Source organism: Pseudopodoces humilis, chromosome 2, assembly GCF_049639895.1.
Source record: "Pseudopodoces humilis isolate 2021_Gansu_Grassland_sample_001 chromosome 2, ASM4963989v1, whole genome shotgun sequence".
Classification (NCBI taxonomy): Eukaryota; Metazoa; Chordata; class Aves; order Passeriformes; family Paridae; genus Pseudopodoces; species Pseudopodoces humilis.
Window position 1 is genome coordinate 50,536,397 of NC_142201.1, and position 19,471 is coordinate 50,555,867.

Below are 19,471 nucleotides of genomic sequence, written 5' to 3' on the forward strand. Positions count from 1 at the left end.
CAAACCTTCCTTGGTGCTCAAAGGTCTTAACAGAAATCAGTAGGAGGTCTACTTATCTAAGGCTTTCAAGTGAGACCCTTAAATTTTAGCATCAAGTCTGTCTTCTGACAAATAGTTATAAAAGCTGAATGTGGCCTGGTTACATTTAAAGCCAAGTAGATTAACTCATACTGTTGTTCTGTTGTCTCTTTCCATGTGATTGTACAGGACTAGGTTTTCTGTTGATTATGTCTGCTTTTAATTTAGTTTATTAATTTTGATAGTTAGCACTATCAAAACATTTCTAGGAACGAGCTCATACTTGATAATACAACTGAAATTATGTAAAACTTTAAAAATATTATCAAAGCACAACATTTAAACTGATAAGGAACACAGATCCTTCAATTTCTTGCTCTTTAATTCAGCCATCTGTTGTTTCCTAGATTTGATAAGACAGGAAGGATATAAGACTAATATATGTTGATCAAAAGATCAAAAAATAACTGTATTCTCAGCCTTAAATGTAGTTTCAGTTGCTTCTTATACTAATCACAGTGCAGTAGACCAATACACCCTTTTTCTTCAAAGATGAAAATGCTACAGCCATAGTATTCCTTGATGTATATATGAAATTGAAGGGATGGAATACAAATCTGGCCAAAAAATGATGGATTTATTTTCAGTCATTCTGGAAAGTGTTCTGGTTATCTAACTAGCTGATCTTAGTGAAGAATATATTTGAGACTTTCAAGATTCATTAATCTGCACATTGAGTTCCTCGTTCACATAATGGCATCTTGTAACTGTAAACCATGATAATTTCTACGAAAATAAAGATCAGTTTTCTGTGGGAATGTCTTTTAAGACTTGAGAAAATTCTGATAATTTTATCACAAACTAACAGAAGCTTATAGAAGGCTGATGGATTTTCATGGGAATAAATACTTTTAGGTGCTTCACTTCAAAAACTTGACTACTAATTTAGTCATACACAGTCCTGTAGAAAGCTTTCATTTTCTTCTTCAACGTATGTTATCTCACATGTGATAATTTAAGTTTTAGAGCAGAAAATGTCTAACTTATTCATATTTCTAAAAGCAGAAAGATGAAAGATATCTTTTAGATAGCTTTTCTAATGGGTAAGCAAGGAACTCTCAACTTCCTTATAGACTTTTCCCCAGGTCTTTAAAACCAGTTAATCTTGTGGCTTCCTTGAATCTTTGTTGATATTGTCTAATTTCTGATTTCTCTAATTTACTCTTCAAAGAATGAAACAGTAGACAGGAAGATCAGCTATGACTTCCAGAAGTAGTGCTGTTTCTTCCTGTGTCTTCTTGTAGAGTCCCAAAACATTCCTTGACTTATCTGTACTATAACCTGAGGTATTCACAAGGTATTCGCTTTGGCTTTTGGGGTTTTGGCATTTCAGACTGTTTATCTTGGCTCTAAAAAATCCAGACTTTAGACATCTTCAAAATCAAAACTGGTCATCTTTGAGTAGTTTAACTGTTGTGATAATTAGCATTTCCATAAGTCAAATGTGCTTTCAGAAAAAACAGTGTAGTTCTTCCAATAATTGTATTTATATAAAAGACAAAATCTTACAATGTCTTTTATATGTCTATAAAAGCTTATATACAAAATCTAAATATCAGTAAAAATGGTATTATCGTCAGCCTTTAAATGATGATTTTTGTATCTCAGTGCCACCTACTAGAAGGCAAGATTACATTGCTCTGGCATTTCAGTGTATCTTTTACATAATAAATCAACTCATACCTATTTAAATTATGTTTATTTTTTTTTTTATACTGAAGACCAATCTACTGATTTTGATACAAAATAGGAATATGAGCATTTTTAAGGTTTCTTATCTTGGAATGAAAATAAACGTGCCCTAATCTAAAAATAAGTAGGTCTTTACTATACTCAAGTTTATGAAAAATACCAACAAAATGATTCATTAAGCTATTTTTATCATCCTGTTTGTGATAGTTAAACTAATTTGCTATGCTTTTGATGTTTTTTTTTAAAGAGTTTATCATATAGCTGTAAAAATGATAATGAAGTACAAAACAACATGCGAATTTTCAATTCTAGTCAAAGCGATTAGTTTTTAAAGTAATTTTTCATGCCATTTTCCCCACTTTGGTAATGATTCATACAAAATTATTGAAATTCTTATACATTGAAAACAAATCTTACAAAATGGTAGTATTTCAAGTTAGTAGTATGGTTAATGAAACAAATGCTTAACAAATGACAACTAACAAATTAAGTCAATTATTGCTGCTCAATCAGTTATTAAGGACAATTAGATGTATTAATCTTAATTGTGTATTGCATAGTCTACCGTGCCTCTAAATCAGATCTTCCAGGTCTGAAGAAATAATTCTTAATTTCTCTTACAGTGTTTTTTTTCCTTGTTATAAGAAAAAAACCTACATTTCTTAAATAGGTAAAGGCCTTTTAATAGTAGATTTGAACTAGTGTAATTTAAAATTCTATCAGGATTAAGTAGGTTTCCTTCTCAGAAATTTCATTTAAATAGAATCACAGAATAAGATGAGTTGGAAGGGCACTGTGAGGATCAAGTCTAGCTCCTGGCCTTGCACAGGACCATCCCCAAGTCACACAATTTACCTGAGAGTGTTGTCCAAACACTCCTTGAATGCCAGGCTTGGTGCTCTGACCACTTTCCTGGGGAGCCTGTTCCAGTACCCAATCATCTACGGGGTCAAATATTATTAGTAAGATTGGAATTGAGAGTTTAGGACTTTATGAAAACTTTCACTTGGTAGACTTTGGGATAATTCATGGAATGGTGTTAGGTTGCTGGACTCATTTATGGCTTTGAGTGTGACCCCGCCCTCCCCTCCTGTTGTATACGATAGCACAAACAATCTGACTGTAGAAGGTGACCAAAGGAAGAGTTATGCCTTTGTTATTTCAGTATCATTCACCCATAATTGGCTGCTGACCTTTGTTTAGAGATTTTGTCCATGACTGTCTTCCATTAGGCTTTGAAGAGGGGTTGTTTTATTCCTCAAAATCAAGGACAAAAGCATTCAGGCTTCGCCATGGCTATGCTTGGTAGTTAACATCAAAGTGAGTCTTTGCAGGTGTGAACTTGCTTTTTATGAAGACCTGGAAGTCATTGGTACATTGTACATTGTGCTACATTGCCCTGCTTGTGTTCTGTTATGCAGTTGTCAGACCCTTCAATAGTCACAATAGTGATCTGAGTACTTCATCATAGACACTTAAATGAAACCATTAAAGTTTTCCTACACAGTGGCATTTTTTGGTGGGTGAATATATTAGAAACACTCCATTTAAATCAGATCATTTTGGTCTATAATGTTTTGTTCAGTTTTATGTGTATTCATGGTATGTTTATTTTTATTGTAAATCACAAAGGAAATATCAAAGAAAATCTGAAGATACTTAATTTGGTTTTGTGAGCTGGAATAAGACAATGTTCTTTATCTACAATTGTTTTTCTTGCTGTTTTGAACATGTTACAATTTTGTTTATATTAAAGAAAATCAAAAATCCCAAACCAATCAAAGAAATTACCAGCCTTATAATTTTAATAATGACCTCAGCTCAGGACATTAAGTTAGGAATTAATGATTAGTTAAGGTTAATGACTCAATGCCTTGAGTCATTAAACTTCAAGAAAATGCTCTGTACTTTGATTGTTTTTGGTTTATTAAAGTTAGGTTGTAGAAGGTGCCAAAAAAAAAGGAAAAAAAAGAGAAAGTATTTCCAAACACAATGGAAACTAATATGAACAGAAAACAGAAGTATTTTAATGTCTGCCTCATTCTGCAGGCCCAGCATAACTAGAAATGCCATTATCCCTGATTAGAGTTTTGTTAATATGAGGGCCTAAGGAGCAAAACCTTTCATACACAACTTACTTTTCTTTCTTGTTCTGAAAGAAATTAAAAACATTGAATGTTTGGGAGATCATAGGTTAACACTGCAGTTATAGAGCAGCACATCACCTTATTCTCTGAAGTTATTCTACAATGTCCCCTAAATGAGCAGTTACAGAATGTTGCAGTGGTACCATGCTATGATCTGTACATAGGAATACAAGCCTTTGGATATATATTGTATGAGCAGATACATATTTGTATGTAAGTGGGCAATAATTATTTTCATCATCATCCGTCTCTGATTTGTATGCCACTTGGGCAGTCCAGGAGATGGAAAGTTGTGTATGTGAGCATTTAACAGACAAGGAGTGCTTAAACCTGAAGCCCTTTATTTTTCCATACTGGACACATGTAAGCAAGCTGCTGTGATGGCTTTTGCTCAACAATACCATACAAATAATTCCGAGTCCTTTCTGACATAAAGTAGTATATTTGAAGTAAGGTGTCTTAGTGAGATTTTCACTTTAAATAGAATAAGGGTTAAATGATAACTTGACTTATCTTTTAAATGACAAAAAATAAAGAAATTGCAAGACCTTTTCACACATTAGATATGTATTGTCATTTATCATCTAGATATCAGGCTAGCAGTGCGAAGTAATAAAACATATCATCGAAAAATGTGCTATAGGTCTGAATCACTCTTTCATTCCACCTCCCAGCTAACTGTAGTATTAAATCAAACAAGCAGAACATTTCCTTAGGCAGCCATTGCCTTTTAATTTCCTGAAGAACCTTAAAATATCATTCATTACAAGTACTACACATATTTGGTTTTTAAAAGTCTCATAAATCAATAGCAGGCTGACTGTAATAATTATTACAAGTTAGTGCATAATTTTCGTGCTGAAGGCTGCATGCAGAACTTTAGCATATGCAAACGAGGCAATTCAAACTGTGTATAGATATTAATATGAAGAAGCAGGTAACGAGGTGCAGGCTATGAATTATGCATCAAGAGCGGCTGATCTTCAATGAGGAAAATGAATTCAGCATGTAATCTAATTAGTGATGGAAGTCTATTACATCTAACTGCAAAAGCAACCGTCCTTGAAACAAATTTATTTACAGTCCATGTTACCACTTGAAACAACTTTGAAATTATGTGTAAGACAACAGCTTAATTGTAAAAATTTTTTTGTTTGTTTGTTTCAGTTCTAGACCTGGAAGGCCTCCTAAAAGGACTCAAAGTGTCACCTCCCCAGAGAATTCTCATATCATGCCACATTCTGTCCCAGGCCTAATGTCTCCTGGAATCATCCCGCCAACAGGTAGGATCACCAGAAACACCTTCACGTGGGCAATCATTTGAATGAATGGCTTATATCCACTTGTTAATAGATTGACAGTCTAGGAAAGCAGCAGACAAATATCACAATAGTTCCCCTAATGTTACATTATTGGTAGACAAGCATGTAATGGAAAGTGGGGCGGCTTAGTACTTCAAATATTGAAACAAAGTATTGAACAAATAATAACCCTTTATGATTTTCCCCCGTTTTTTTTTCTTTATAAACAAAAACCTTTCAAAGCATGAATTACCTATCATTAGACAATAATCTCCCTATTCATTTTTAATAGATTAGATATCTTCTGCTTTTTTTTGTTGCTTTGCTTCATTAGATAATGTCATCATGAATATAGTTGCCTGAAGAAACCGAGTTAGTTAAAATAACTCCATGCTGCACACATGTCTTTCTTAATTTTTCATCCTGAAATTCTATTTTTGATATGTCTCCTGAGGCCTTACACTAATATAAAGTCCTGTAACAATCTGTTTCTCATACCACTATTTCCTTTTGAAAGTTCCTGTACCGTCTCCTAGCAGTGACTTGTTCTTAAACATAGTTAAATTTAAGAAAGGCTGTGTTGCAGGGAGGAGATGAACAGATGAGGAGTCACCCAAAGATGGAGGCACCCAATAGTCAAGCTGCAGGTGGTGCCACATTCTCTCTCTTCATGTTACAGACCAGTTAAACACTGGGACTTGTTTCAGCAAAGTCCACCTGAGCTTCTGCTTCTTGCCCAGTTATTTCCTTCCTATTTTCATGGCTCTGTCTCTAACACCGATTTTCTCTAAGGCAAAGGAAAGATAATTAACTAGACAGATCAAATAGAGGGGAAGATTACTTGATCTTGTGGACTGGATGGATGGGTGGATATTTGATTTCAAGCCCATGATCATGTCTCTCTAAGTACAAGCATGATTTTTGGTCACAGATGACTAACATTCTCAAAAGAAATGCTCAGTTCAGGAAACAGCAAATACCGGAAACTGTTTGAATGTAAATATCTTGTCTGGAGGAAGGAGGTAAGTAAAGGCAGCTTAGCTCAGTGGACAAAAGGGGGCCTGTACTTTGGCCTTAGGTTCAGGAGCTGCTTTACATGATGAGATAGACACATAGACAGAACTATTTAGTTTGAAATTTAATGCATTTTAAAGAAGAAGAGGAGTGACGAAATGAAGGGACTTCAGATAACAAAGATTGGTAGGAGAGAGTTATAAAATAAAGAGAGGGAAGGAAGGACGAGACTGAGAGTGTAGGGGAGTATGGGGAAATGTCAGACAAGTGGTAGTCTGGGCAGGTGTGACCAGCAAAAAACCCAACAATTCGGATTAAAATAATTTATACGATATAATTTACAGGATAAAATCTTGTATAGAAAATGGAGATAATTCAGAGTCAATGCAACATGAGAATAGTAAATGGGATCAATGTGGGGAGAGAATGAAAGTTTTTATTGGGCCAAAACATTCGTGTTCACGAGGGAGAGATCAAAAACTGCAGAAGCAAAGGGAAATTATTTGGGGGAAGTAAGGCAGGAAAATATCAAAGAAAAAAATGCATGTGAAAAGTAGAAAGGAGATGAAAGAAATCAGAGACAAATAAGCAGGCCAAAAAGAGGGAGACGGGAAAAGAAACCTTGTCAACAGTATCATTTGGGGTTTTGTGTTACAGTTAATATCTAAGAGCAGATCACCTCTTTATTTTTTTTTTTTAAGAAAGCAGTTTAAAACCACAACTAATGCCTAAAAGTATCCAATTCCTCTCTAGTCCTTTAAAGCTGGTCATAACAAGTTAACAATAAAAATATATGGTACTAAAATGAGATATCCAATTTCTTAGAGTATCAGCCCACAAAACCAGATGCAGATAGTTTTAAAATGATGATTAAAACAAATAGAAGAAAATAATTCAAAATTAAAGAAAATAATGTATACGTAAGATTATCATTCATCAAATCCTTTTTGGATGGTATTGCTTTGTGAGTCTTTTTCAAAAGAAGAAAGGTTTAAATGCAATCGGTATTACATTTGAGCTGGTTTCACATTACATGGCTTACCACAACAGAAGGAGTGGAATGATTTTTTTCCCATTGTGGTGGTGTTGAGTCTCAGCACAAAAAATGCAAACAATAGCTCTGATAGAAGCGAGCTCTGGGGTCTAGTGTTCCATGAGATATGCAAAGGTTCAGCAAAGATAAAGAGCATCATGACAGCAGTGTTACATGACAGTCATTCCAGCATTTTATAGATGGGCAAGTATAAAAATAGACTTACAATCTGATCTTAGGAGTTCAAAACAATGAAAATTTGTGGGTCTACATTGTAAATAAGTACCAAAACTACTGTAAGAGCCCTGCAAAGAAAAGACTGTGACAACTGCAGTAGATGATGTCAATGCCATTGTTACATGCTGCTGCATTAGTTGATACAAGAAAAATCTTGCCAATTGTAAACTTCTACTCTATATTTTGACTGTATATAAAGAAAACCACTGGCTAGTTGAGGTTGTCAGGCACCACTGGAGGTCACCTAGTCCAGCCTCTGCTGGTCAAAGTGAGATCATTCAGAGCAAGTTGCTCAGGTCTGGATACACTTGAGATTCTCTGGGTATCTTTGAGGACAGAGACACCATGTCATCTCTTTGCAGCTTGTTCCAATGTTTCACTATTTTCAAAATAATATTGGATTTTTTATTTTTTTTTTACTTTCCAGTGGAATTACCTGTATTTCAATTTGTGTTTGCTGGGCCACATTTGAGAAGTCTGGTTCCATCTCTGTACTTACCAGGTTTTCTTACACATTATTAAGATACCCCTATGTGTTTTCCAGGCCGAGCAGTCCCAGCTCTCAGTCTCTCTTGCTGTGTCAGGAATTTCAAAAGATGGTTCTTCATTTGAGAAGTTTGTGAAGTGTGAATTTCCTGTTAGTATCTAGCTCTAAGCAGAAGAAATAAAAATACTGGATTATTAAGTGCTTTCTACCCCTTCTCTCTCTCTCTCTTTTTTTTTTTTCCTTTGTATTAACTTCTTCTTTTTAAACTTTTTGATTGATTTAATAATCTGAGTGTAATAACGAAGTTTCCTTTCTGCCTACAAAAAAGTATAAGTGATCACACAAACAATTATGTGCTATTTAATGCTCTTTAAGTATAGAGATCTGCAATTATTAGGTATATCTAGGATACACAATGCTATGATTTAATGCATGATTTTTACTTGAAAATTTTCCTTCTTTTGAAATGTGCTGCATAATGCAGAAATAGAGATTTAAAGGTGGAAATCTTGATTTCTCAAGTGACTGGTTCTGCATGCATCGTTTATGTGTGCAAATAATACTGGTATTAAACTGTACCTGAGGTTTCTCATTATATTCCAGGATTATATATTTTTGTAGGAGGCCAAGTTAAGGAACCCTTGAAAATATTTTATATCACTGATATAAACTCTGAAAACACATTCAGAGAACATTGCATCATCACTTAGAATGAACTTGCTAAGTATTTAGCAACAAAGATGAGATATAGGAATGATACACTGAAGGAAAATAAAAGAGAAAAAAGGTATAATATTCCATATTTTTTTCATGAACTATAAATTGAAGAAGTGAGGATCACCCTTCAGTTGATATTCTGTCCATTTTATTACTATTAAATATTACCTGTAATTGCTGATCTATCCACTGTCTTTAACTAAGGTCAATTTACAGAATGCTCCCAAATTTATAAAAGACTGGTCACTTCACAAAGGATAATCTTTTATTTATGAAAATAAATACATAGGTCCTGTGACAGTGTGACAAAATGAGAAATGTGTAATAACAGGAAATGAAGAGCTTCACAGATTGTCCAGAGAATCAAAATCTGCCTATGTTACAAATTGTGTAGTAAGAAGAAAGAATTTGGTGTAGGCTCAAACAGTTGTAATGACATTTCCGGCTTATCTAGAAAACACCTTGAAATCCTTCCAAAACTGTATGGCTCATCATACTTAACTTTGATCTGCTGTCTCTCTGTACTGCAGATCTTTTCTTGGCTAATGTGCTTAAAAAGTTGTCTAAAGTTGAAATAGTAGATGATTGTAATTGTGATCAATCAGAAAAAAAGTGCTGTATGTCCCGGGTGTATGATATACGTTGTGGTCTGTACTTTTATGTCTGGTGTAGCTATATGACATATAAAATGATATTTCTGTTATTTTTCATACAAACTTTGAAACATAATTTTCTTCTATTTTCTAATTATTTGGTAATTATTCTTCAGTATTTTAGGTTTTGAATCTGCTTTTAAAACCCCTTAATTCTTCTGCAACTTGGCCTACTGAGCCTGAAATCTACAGTGATGAAATTACTCTTGTGCTTATTTCAGGAACTGCATTTTTCAAAGATAAAATGAGATATAAAGTGCTTTTGGAAATTGCTGACATAGGGCAGGATAAGAATGCTCCTTTATATATTTATATATATCTACAGATAGATCTTTGTCAATTAAAAAAGTAATTTCAAAGCATGTTTAATTTATTACATTACATTACATTACTTTTACATTAAATTAATCTGAACAATCGTTGTTGTTATTATTATTAGCATTAGCATTAGCATTAGCATTAGTATTATTTTGAACAGGTTTGCTTTATGATAGGTACTTCTATATAACTATTCCACATCTTAATCCAGACTGTTTCAGTGTAATGATATTAAGTTTCCTCTAAAATGTTTCACGTGTATGAATTATAGCTGCTCCCTTTTATTAAACCATTCTTCTTTTCTTTTTTTTAAGTGGTAATCTGAAGATGTAATTTCTAATTTCATCCTTATTTTCCCTCTTGCTGTGGGCCGGAATCAATATAGGTATATTCCAGCTTCCGTCTTGTACAAAATTCTTTGCACCACAAAGCAGTTTTATGGGGAGTTAGAATAAGGAGAGGGTTGAAAGGTATCATGTAGATTATTTCAGTTTGGAGGGCAAACGTTGTTTGCAGATGCAGCGATTGATAAAGTGCGATAATGTTTTTGCTAAAGTAGATAATGAAATTATTTGGTGTTTAAAGAAAGATTAATCGCATAATTAAATAATTTCATTTTCTCTGACCCATAGTTATTGATGTTGTATTAGGCAGACTGAAAGAATGGTTAAAATATAATTATCGTTGTTACTCTATTGACATCATATTGCCAAGAAATGAAATCTGTAGCTAGAAGTATTTCCTCCTGACAGTCTGAATCCTGTAAGGTTTTAAGAATATATTTAACTTACTGAAATTAATAGAGTTGATTTCTGTGAGTATTCCAGGAGCTAGAAATTATAACTTGGGATTACATAGTAATTTTGAGAAGCAAATCTATCGTTCAATTATTTTTTTTATGAACTGTGTACCTTTTGAGATCCTGTGTTGATTAAAAAGATACACATCGATAAAACTGAGTGCAGTTGTTCACTTGTTTTAAAATACATTCCCTGTTAACACAGTATTTTGGTTATTAGTGTTAAATCATTTTTATCGTTAATGTTGGTTTTGATTGGTGTTATAGGATGATAAGCTGTTTATCTGTTGGGGCTGAACTAACTTACTGTAAGGACAAGCAACAAAGTCCCGCTTTGAGAGTGACAAACTGTAACCCAATTCAAGAGACTGAATCAAATTACGTAAAACATTTTTGCACTTCATTAGGGAAGTGGTCATTATAATTAATGTGAAACCTTCTGTCGTGTTCACTAGTTAATGTATCAGTGGGAAAATAAACTGACTTAACTCTGTAAATATATTTTTCATCGTTTTTAAAATAATAATTAAGGTGTAATTCAGGCCACCTGTCATCTCCTGAAAACAGTCATAATTTTGTCATACTATCATCCCACTGACCAGCTAGCTATAATCTGCTTTATCACAAGAAGTTTTATCACTGAAAACTGCTTCTTGAAGCTCACTAATTTTAAGTTCCAGTGAGTCCCTTACATTTTTCAGTCATAAAATCTTTTCAAAACCAAGGCTTACTTGGAGAAATTGAACCTTTTTTATTATGGGAAATTAATCAAGAAGAGCTTGTACATTTTGAAACATTGTATCATACAACAGTACATATATTTAAAGCTTAAAAGGTACTGCTGTAAAACTGTGTAAGTCAGTCACTCCTCATGCGGGTTCACCCACTGCTCATTGCGAGCCATCCCTAGATTGAACTGTTTCCAGAAATGCTCCCAGCTTTTTTGGTATAAAGGCAACAAGTTGGGTCACTTCCAAAGAGACTCTGGGATTAAATATTTAAGCAGCGAGGATAGTCATGTACTTTGACATGCTTAAGGTACTCAAGGAAAAACCTGAGTGAAGTTATTTGCATTTTAAGCTTTATAGTTATAAGCTAGTGAATCCTCCTACTTGTATGTTGTGAGTACTCAGTGTTAGGTTGTGATATGCACAGATTTTGAGATAAAAGTTTTTTGATACTTTGTGGATCACAGAATAATTTTGCCTTCTGAAATCTAAGATTTTAACCATATTGATTTCTGGATTTCCCCATAAGAATGCTATTCCTGTAGCAGTTATGTAGGATCCCAGTTGAATTACCATATTCTGTGAATGAACTACTAGAAGATATTAGATAAGCGTTTAATGATAAGTGATAATTTTCATATATAGGCATCTTTTCAGGGTAGATTTGACATGATCATAAAAGAAAGAAAAAGTTTTGGACTTGTAAGCAACCCTCTCCCCAGTTCCAGTTTCTCATTTCAAATAATAGAAGCATATTAAAACACCTTGGGAGAAAAAGCTCCCCACTTTTCAGAACAATATTTAATTAACAGTCTGTTATCATAACAGTTTTCTGTTAAACAAGTAACATGTAAACTGAAACAAAATTAAAAACAAACAAAACACCAAACTCTTGATACAAAAGAAAGCAATTAAAACCTTATTCTTAAAGGCAGGTATGTGGTGACATTATCAGTGACTACATTAGGACCTAGCAATGGAAGTGTTTCTATAGCTTTCTGAATCCCAACATTCTATTGATTGTAATTAAACAATTTTTTGAAAAGATATATATTGCAGAATATGCTGTTCGTTTCTTAAAATTAAATTATTCAAATTGTAAGCTTCTCAGCTGTGGGTTATACTGTGATTTTCTTGTTGCTCAGATTTCAGGCAGAGTCTTTGAATAGAAAAGCATCAAGATAATCATAATCCTGTGTTTACAGTTTTTCATATAATAAACCTGTTGGTTTTCCACCCACTCCTGCTTTTTAGTGAGAATGTTCAGCCAAAATAATTTGATTCCAAATCATTTAATCTCTAATTTGTTCAAAACGAACCTTTTGTAGAGCAAACAACACATTGCCATTTTAAACTTGAAATACAGAGTATTATTTTGTTAAGCACTGCCACTAGAAATGACCCTGAACTTTTGAATTTGGAGTAACGTCTCAGACTTGCAAACACTTCGGTCCCTTAGCTGAATGGTGTTGATGGTTGTAGCAAAACAGGAACATGGTAGCTCTTAGGGTGAATATAGCAAGGCCGGGTACAAAGCTCAGTTCCAGCATGTTGTGGCTGTTGTTCTGCTCATCTTCATGGCAGTGTGGAATTCCTGAATGCTATGGAAGTGCCCAGCTCCTTTGCTGCAGTTAGACAACTTATACCCTTGTATGATGTACTCAATGAAAGGTGAATGATTCTTTTCCTCTTGATTTTATATTGGATTAGCTACCAGTGCTACATAGTGCATTCAATAAAAAAAACCCTTTAAATTTATATATTCCAAAGTTATGGTCCATGATTTCATTATCATATGTTTTTGGAGATTCTCTAAAGTACAGGAAGAAACTGCAGCTTGTTTTCCTCTCAAATTGGGGTTTTTGGGGGAAGGCAGTGTCAAATGTCATTATTTAATATGATTGTCTCCTGGTTAAGAACAGTCTGTCTGCTGTGGAGTTTTGCAGAACTTAAGTATGAAGAGAATTTCCAGAAAATGTGTCAGTAGCCCAGGTGTTTTTGTTATGTGATATATGATGTAAGTGAACTTAAAACTTAAGTAATTGGTATTTTCAGGAAAAGTATGCAAGGAAGCATTATTTTAACTGGGAAGCTTTAGAAGACAACTAAAAGGAAAAAAAAACTTAACTAGCTAAGTACTATATTAATTTATTCTCAGGCTCTTGCGGTGTCCTGTGCAGGGCCAAGAGCAGGATTTGATGATCCTGATGGGTCCCTTCCAACCCAGCAGATTCTGTGATTCTATGAATGTCGTTTTCCAAGGAGAACCAGCCAGTGTCAGTTGTCCTTATGACTTATAGCTCTAGGAATTTTTCCTGCATGAATTGTACAAGGCACAATAGCATACTATCAGAATTGTAATGAATCCATTATCACTTGTTCACGTTGCACTGTACTGTTGTTACTAATGTTGTCCTGTACGTAATATTAGAGTTATCATAAAGTAGTCTTAACTGGGAGAAGGTTTTTGAAAAGAAAGGTTGTTCTGGTTCAAGTTCAGGATTATAAAGCCAGATTATTCAAACTTGATTCCGTATCATCTGAGATTTGCTTAACATTTTCCTTCCTGTTTGGAAATCAAACTCAGAACTGTCCAGTGATGAGAAGTTAAGCACATTTTGTAACATTTGATGTACTATCAAACTATGTTGCAAACAGAAGCCAATCTATAGGCTTTTGCTCTTGGAGCTGCTTCCAAGAGCTTGTGGTTTATGAAAACCCGAGCTGGTGGTCTGAGTTTCCATGCATTCAAGATGCTCAGTTTGAAAACCTCACTTCATGTGAGAAGACTTCTCTTATTCCTTCAAAATGCAGACAGATATGTTGGTTGGTTGCTGTGTGCCTGAGACAGCAATTGCGAAGGCAGAGAGGAATGGAAAGCGGAGAAGGAAGCTGTGTGTGATGGAGAGAAGGAAAGAGAGGAGAGGGAAGGGAGTTGTTCTTTCAGAGTTGGTATAACCAACTTACTTAACGTAATACAAGCTAGTTTGTTTGCTGTTGCATATTAATTCATGCCTACTGAGAAGTTACAAGGCTACGTTGGTATAGTATTCATATAATTGCTTTCAGAAGTTATCCTCGTTTCACAGTGTGCATGTGCACAGGAACCTGCATTTTGCTTTCCTTAAATGTTTTTTTAGTTATGAATGTTCTACATGTGACTCTTAAATCATCTCATTTCAGTCCAATCTTAATTGCAATGAGATACTGTGTTCAAGCTGTCAGCAAAGAATAAACTGATGCTTCTTCTAGTGTTAGAGATGTGACCTGACATTTAGGAAGGAAAGTCTTAGTTTGAGGAGCATGTTACTGTTACTACATGATGATGTTGGTCATCAATTAATTATTATTAGTTTCTAGCTAAGAAAACAGTAGCATTCTAGGGTTGAGTAACGGGAACGGAAAACTGCACCTAGTCAAGATGAAATTAATAATGTCAGTGGGCTGTTTTAACTCATTAAAATCTATACAAATGACAGATAGTCTGACAGTGTACTGACAAGTTTTCTTGAGAATTAAGGTTTTGTCAACACTACCCTTTTGTTAGGTGGGCTGAGATGTAGATTGACTTGGGGGAAGTAGAATAAGTCGTGAGGAGTGTTTTAAATGGGCAGATGCTTCTATGAAATTTCCTTTTCTCTGTATACATTTTGCTGTCTGCTATCACAAGCACTAAGATCACACATACAGCTTGAACATTCCCAGTTGCCCTTACTAAGAGCAAAGTTAATAGAGTAGCATTTCTTTCCACACATACTTTTTAAAAGAATGTTTCCGGCCTTTGTAGTGGAAATACAGAATTTGAGACTTGAATTGCTGTCAGCTGCATATTCCAATAATTTCTATTTATGGTTGCCTCAGTTTACTAGATTACTCGACCTACCTTGCTAGAAACCATAAAATCAAGGATATGATCTTAAATGAGCAACATCTCTACTGAAAAAGATTTTTATATTTTCTTTTGACAGTAAATGGAATCCTTAATACGTATGCTATGATGCATCAATCCAATATACAGAGATATAAATGTGATTATTTCATTGGAATACCAACTCTGTAATGTCACTTAAACTGGGACTTCATATGTTGAGAAAAGCTGCTTAACATAGTGCAAAGAATGATAGAATTTCCCCATACACTTGCTTAATAAATGTATATGAATATGGGAATAAAAGAATGATGTAACTTGGGTGATTTGATAACCAAGTAACTTACTACACCACAACAGGGCATTATTTTTTAAGTACCAGACTACAAAGAAAAGAAAAAAAAAACCCTCAGGCCCTAAATGATTTTCAGCATCCAAACAATATTCAATGCAAGTATTTGAGAAGAGAAAGGTGATTTTTTGTCAATCAGTCCATTTGTTTTGAAAAGTATCTCAAAAGATTCTACTAGATTAATATTTCATTCAAGTGGAAGAAAACAGTGGTTCCTGTGCACTCAGGGACTGTGTGGCAAAACAATTCTTAAAGTAATTTTTTTCCCTATGTTGAAAGCTCAGGTTATATTCAGGTTTTGATGTTTCAGATGCTCAGATGCTGAACACACTGAGGACATCATACTCCTAGAGGTGAATGACAAAAAAAAATACAGCACTTTTGCCTCTGCAAGCATCCTTTTTGTGGAATATATGGAATTTCATCCTTATGAAATAGCATACAGATTTTTTTTTAAAAGTTCAGCCATAAGAATGTCCTTATATAAAATGTAAATTATTTGGATTTCTCTTAAAATTTATTTCTATTATCACCCAGGCTAAAATTCTATAGGGAAAGGCTATTAGGAACTGACATATATGTAGTATAAAAATTAATTAGTATTACCATTATAGAGCATTTTAAGTTAAATAAAAAAAAACTCACAAATGCTTACTCACCAGGAAAAGTCTGGGCAAGGGATTGTACTACTTAGGCTATGATTCCTAGGAAGAATATGGCTTTCGTAGCTACATCTGTGCCCATAAATTAATGATAAAACAGTTCAGAGCTGTTCTTCATGGATTGGCAGGCACGCATCCTGCAGCTTACAACTGCAGATTCAAAATATTTTTCTTATTACAGTTTTTCCCAACCTAAGAAAAAGAAAAATAAAAAAAGATCCATATCTTCTCCCAAGAAAGAGTTCCTGGCCAGTTTTGTTTCTTGTACAGTTCATGGCCAATTACATGACATGTTCTGTAGCTATGGTACTACAAAATCAGTATTAGATTGAATGTCTGTCTTGTTGAGTTTCTAATGTGTTTTTTGTTTAAAGAAACTAGAGACAAAGTTTTTATGGAAGTTTTATCTTTATCTTTTATTAAACCAAGTGCCAAAAACTCGTGGGCTTTTAGAGCACAAGCACTTACGTCTGCTGAATCAAGTTAATCACTACTATGGTCTAAAAGCATCTGAAAGCAATTAAAAATGCTTATATGGAAGTTCTGTTTTAAGTGAAAGCAACTTGATTTCTTCACCTTCTGTTCAATAGCTGGATACCATTTGTCCATTGTGTGTTAAGGATGATGACTTTTTCATTAAAATTTCTTGCAGAATCTTTTTTTTGGATCCTTTAATTGCTTTCTTCTCTACTCCAGGAAAAAACTCATGAGATTTTGAATTACTTTTCTTCTTTTTTTTCCTCCTGTTCTGAAGACCCAAAACTAACTTCCTGATGATATAGAAGAAAATAAATATACATTTTCTTTATGTACATTTTTATTGTTGTGCAAAAAAAAAAAAAAAAAGATACATTCAGTCCAAACATGGTGTAATTACTATATCCACATCCACTCAGAAATTTAAGGAATTGTTAGATGATTTTCAACTTGGAAATAAATCTTCAAAATAATCTTTTATGGAAAATTCAAAGTAATCTTGAGATCAGTTACATGGTCTGTGCCCTATAACTGCTACTGTCTGAGACTTAAAGTTATGGATAACCAGTCACACATTTTTTTTAAACAGACTTCTGTCGGCATAATTTTCTGAAGAAAAATACTTGCTTTTAAGTTATTTCATAGTTGTTAGCTGCTGTCTTTATAGTGATGGTTATTATTATTGTTATTATTACTGCTATTACTACTACTACAGTGTTTTCCGTTTTCCATTTGTTTAACGGAATCTTAACTCATATTGCCAGTATTTGATTATATTAGTCAAACTATTAACCTTAGTATTGAGACACAATATTTTCTTAAAATATCTTGTGTTCCAAGTCACATGATTGGAGAAGATATCTACTTTTATTGTATGTGAAAAAGTATTTTAGAATTTTCTATGAGTGGTCTAAAATTTCACCTTTGTGACTTCTTTTTAACTCTTCCCTGAGAACTTATAGGACTAGAAACATGTAATTCTTTATTCATCCTAATCTGAGACATTTTCCTTAATGAGTGCTGGAAGTTTCACTGATTCCAGATTTTACACAGATTTAGCCTTCCTTGGCATGAATTTTCAGCTATATAAATGGTGTTTTATAAACTCACAGAACTGTGGTAAGAATGAGTATTTTAATATTTCATCCTTCTTCCCTCTCCGTTCTCAAACCTACTTCATTTAATACTCAGTTTTATTTAATTAAACCTTAAATAAAAAAAAAAAAAATTCTAGGAGGGGTAACAATAAATGAAGAATATCAGTAAATACTAACAAGATTTTCTCTGGGATGTCTTCCCTTGCCATTCATTCAAAATATTCAATTCCTTCATCCTGTCTAGCTGACCAGGCAAGAGTCTAACAGGACTTTCTTTAGGGAAATGGACTGGCACTTTAAAAGTTAAAAAGAATACCAGGATTTTATGTTAGAAGTAATGATGTATCTTTTCAGAACTTTTATTTATTTTTCAGACTTTATTTTTTATTAAGTAATCAAGTGAGTTAATAGATTCAGTAGGTAGCCCAGATTAAAGTAGGGCAGAGGCAAAACAGAAGGATATTTAATGTAGCCCTTATATAACTTGTAATCAAATTGGGTGAAGGTTATTACCAATGGATTTAACTAAATTTCTGTCTCACATCTTGGACTGTTTTAATTCAGTGAAACCACAGAAACTGTATTCTGCCTGTGGAAAATCCTTTTTTACTTTGTGTAAAAAATTTGTGCTAAGTGGGGACTTTTTTGTTTTACTGTGTTATTTCAGAGCTGTTTATATAACCTCTGAGATAACGCTGTCTTTTGGAGTTGTGTTTGAATCTGCTTCATTGCTCCTTTTAGAATTATTCATGATCTAATTGTATTTGTTCACTTAACATAGATCCATCTGTGGCCTGCTCCCAGTAAAAGCCTCCTCATTTCATCCTCAGTCATTACATGCGAACATCTCACACATTGCTTAGATCCAGCTCACTTTTTGTACAGCATTGTTCCTATGGTTACTTGCAGGGATTATTTCCACCACAGTTTACTATCTGATTCTTTCACTTTTTATTTGTTGCTTTGGTATAGTTTCTGCTGCCCTGACTCTGTATTAAAAATCACTTTATCTTCCATGATATAAATCTCAACAATTTTTTCAGAGATGTGAACGATTTGGGAGCTGATTATCATAATTAATTTATTTTTGGGAAGAAGGTATTGGTAACAGGGTGTGTGGTTTGAGGCTTCCTCATTTCTTTGAAAAGTTTTGTATAAATGGCTAAGTTTTGGCCACTATGCTGTCTTCTAAAGAGAAGTGTTCCTCTCATTTTTCAAAAGTTAGTGATTTTGAGATTAATCTGAATTCTGTCCCTTTTAATTTCCTTTCTATTTTACTGTTACATTTTCATGATATCAACAATCAAAATAAAGGTGCTTACTTAAATTTCACTTTCTGGTTTTGCTTTTATGTCTGTAATACGCATAAAATATAGACCAGAATAAAATAGAACAGAATATCTTACTTGGAAGGGACCTACAACAATCATGTAATCCAACTGCCTGACCACTTCAGTGCTGACCAAAAATTAAATCAACTTATGTAACTGTATTTTGGAAAGATTATTAAATTGATTTTAGTCACCTCAATACTGTTGCTTCAAGCTTGTCAGATTTATTACTTCTGTTATTCTAGTAAATCTGGGAGGAAAGCCATTAGGTAATCTTTTAAAGAAAAGTTGAAAAACCACTAAACACTGATAGATAAATACATAGCAAATGAAAAGGGATTTCCAGTGCTAACATAACTCGTAATTTCTCCTAAAGGCGTCTTAAGTATCTTTTGCCAAATGTCTGAAGAAAATGCAAACCTGAATTCTTACCCCCTTTTTTTTTTCTTTGCTTCTTACTGCTTCCTAGCAGCTTCTAGG

General features: G+C 33.8%; 1 protein-coding gene across 4 annotated transcripts in view; it reads left to right on the plus strand.

Moving 5' to 3' along the window:
• Positions 1-19,471, plus strand: part of DACH1 (dachshund family transcription factor 1) — a 353,019-nt gene that overhangs the window by 143,693 nt on the left and 189,855 nt on the right. For all 4 annotated transcript variants that reach the window (XM_088051990.1, XM_088051989.1, XM_005516415.3 and 1 more), the window contains exon 2: positions 5,085-5,200. In XM_088051990.1, the coding sequence (XP_087908116.1) occupies positions 5,085-5,200 (116 nt within the window). The remainder of the gene's footprint in view (positions 1-5,084; positions 5,201-19,471) is intronic.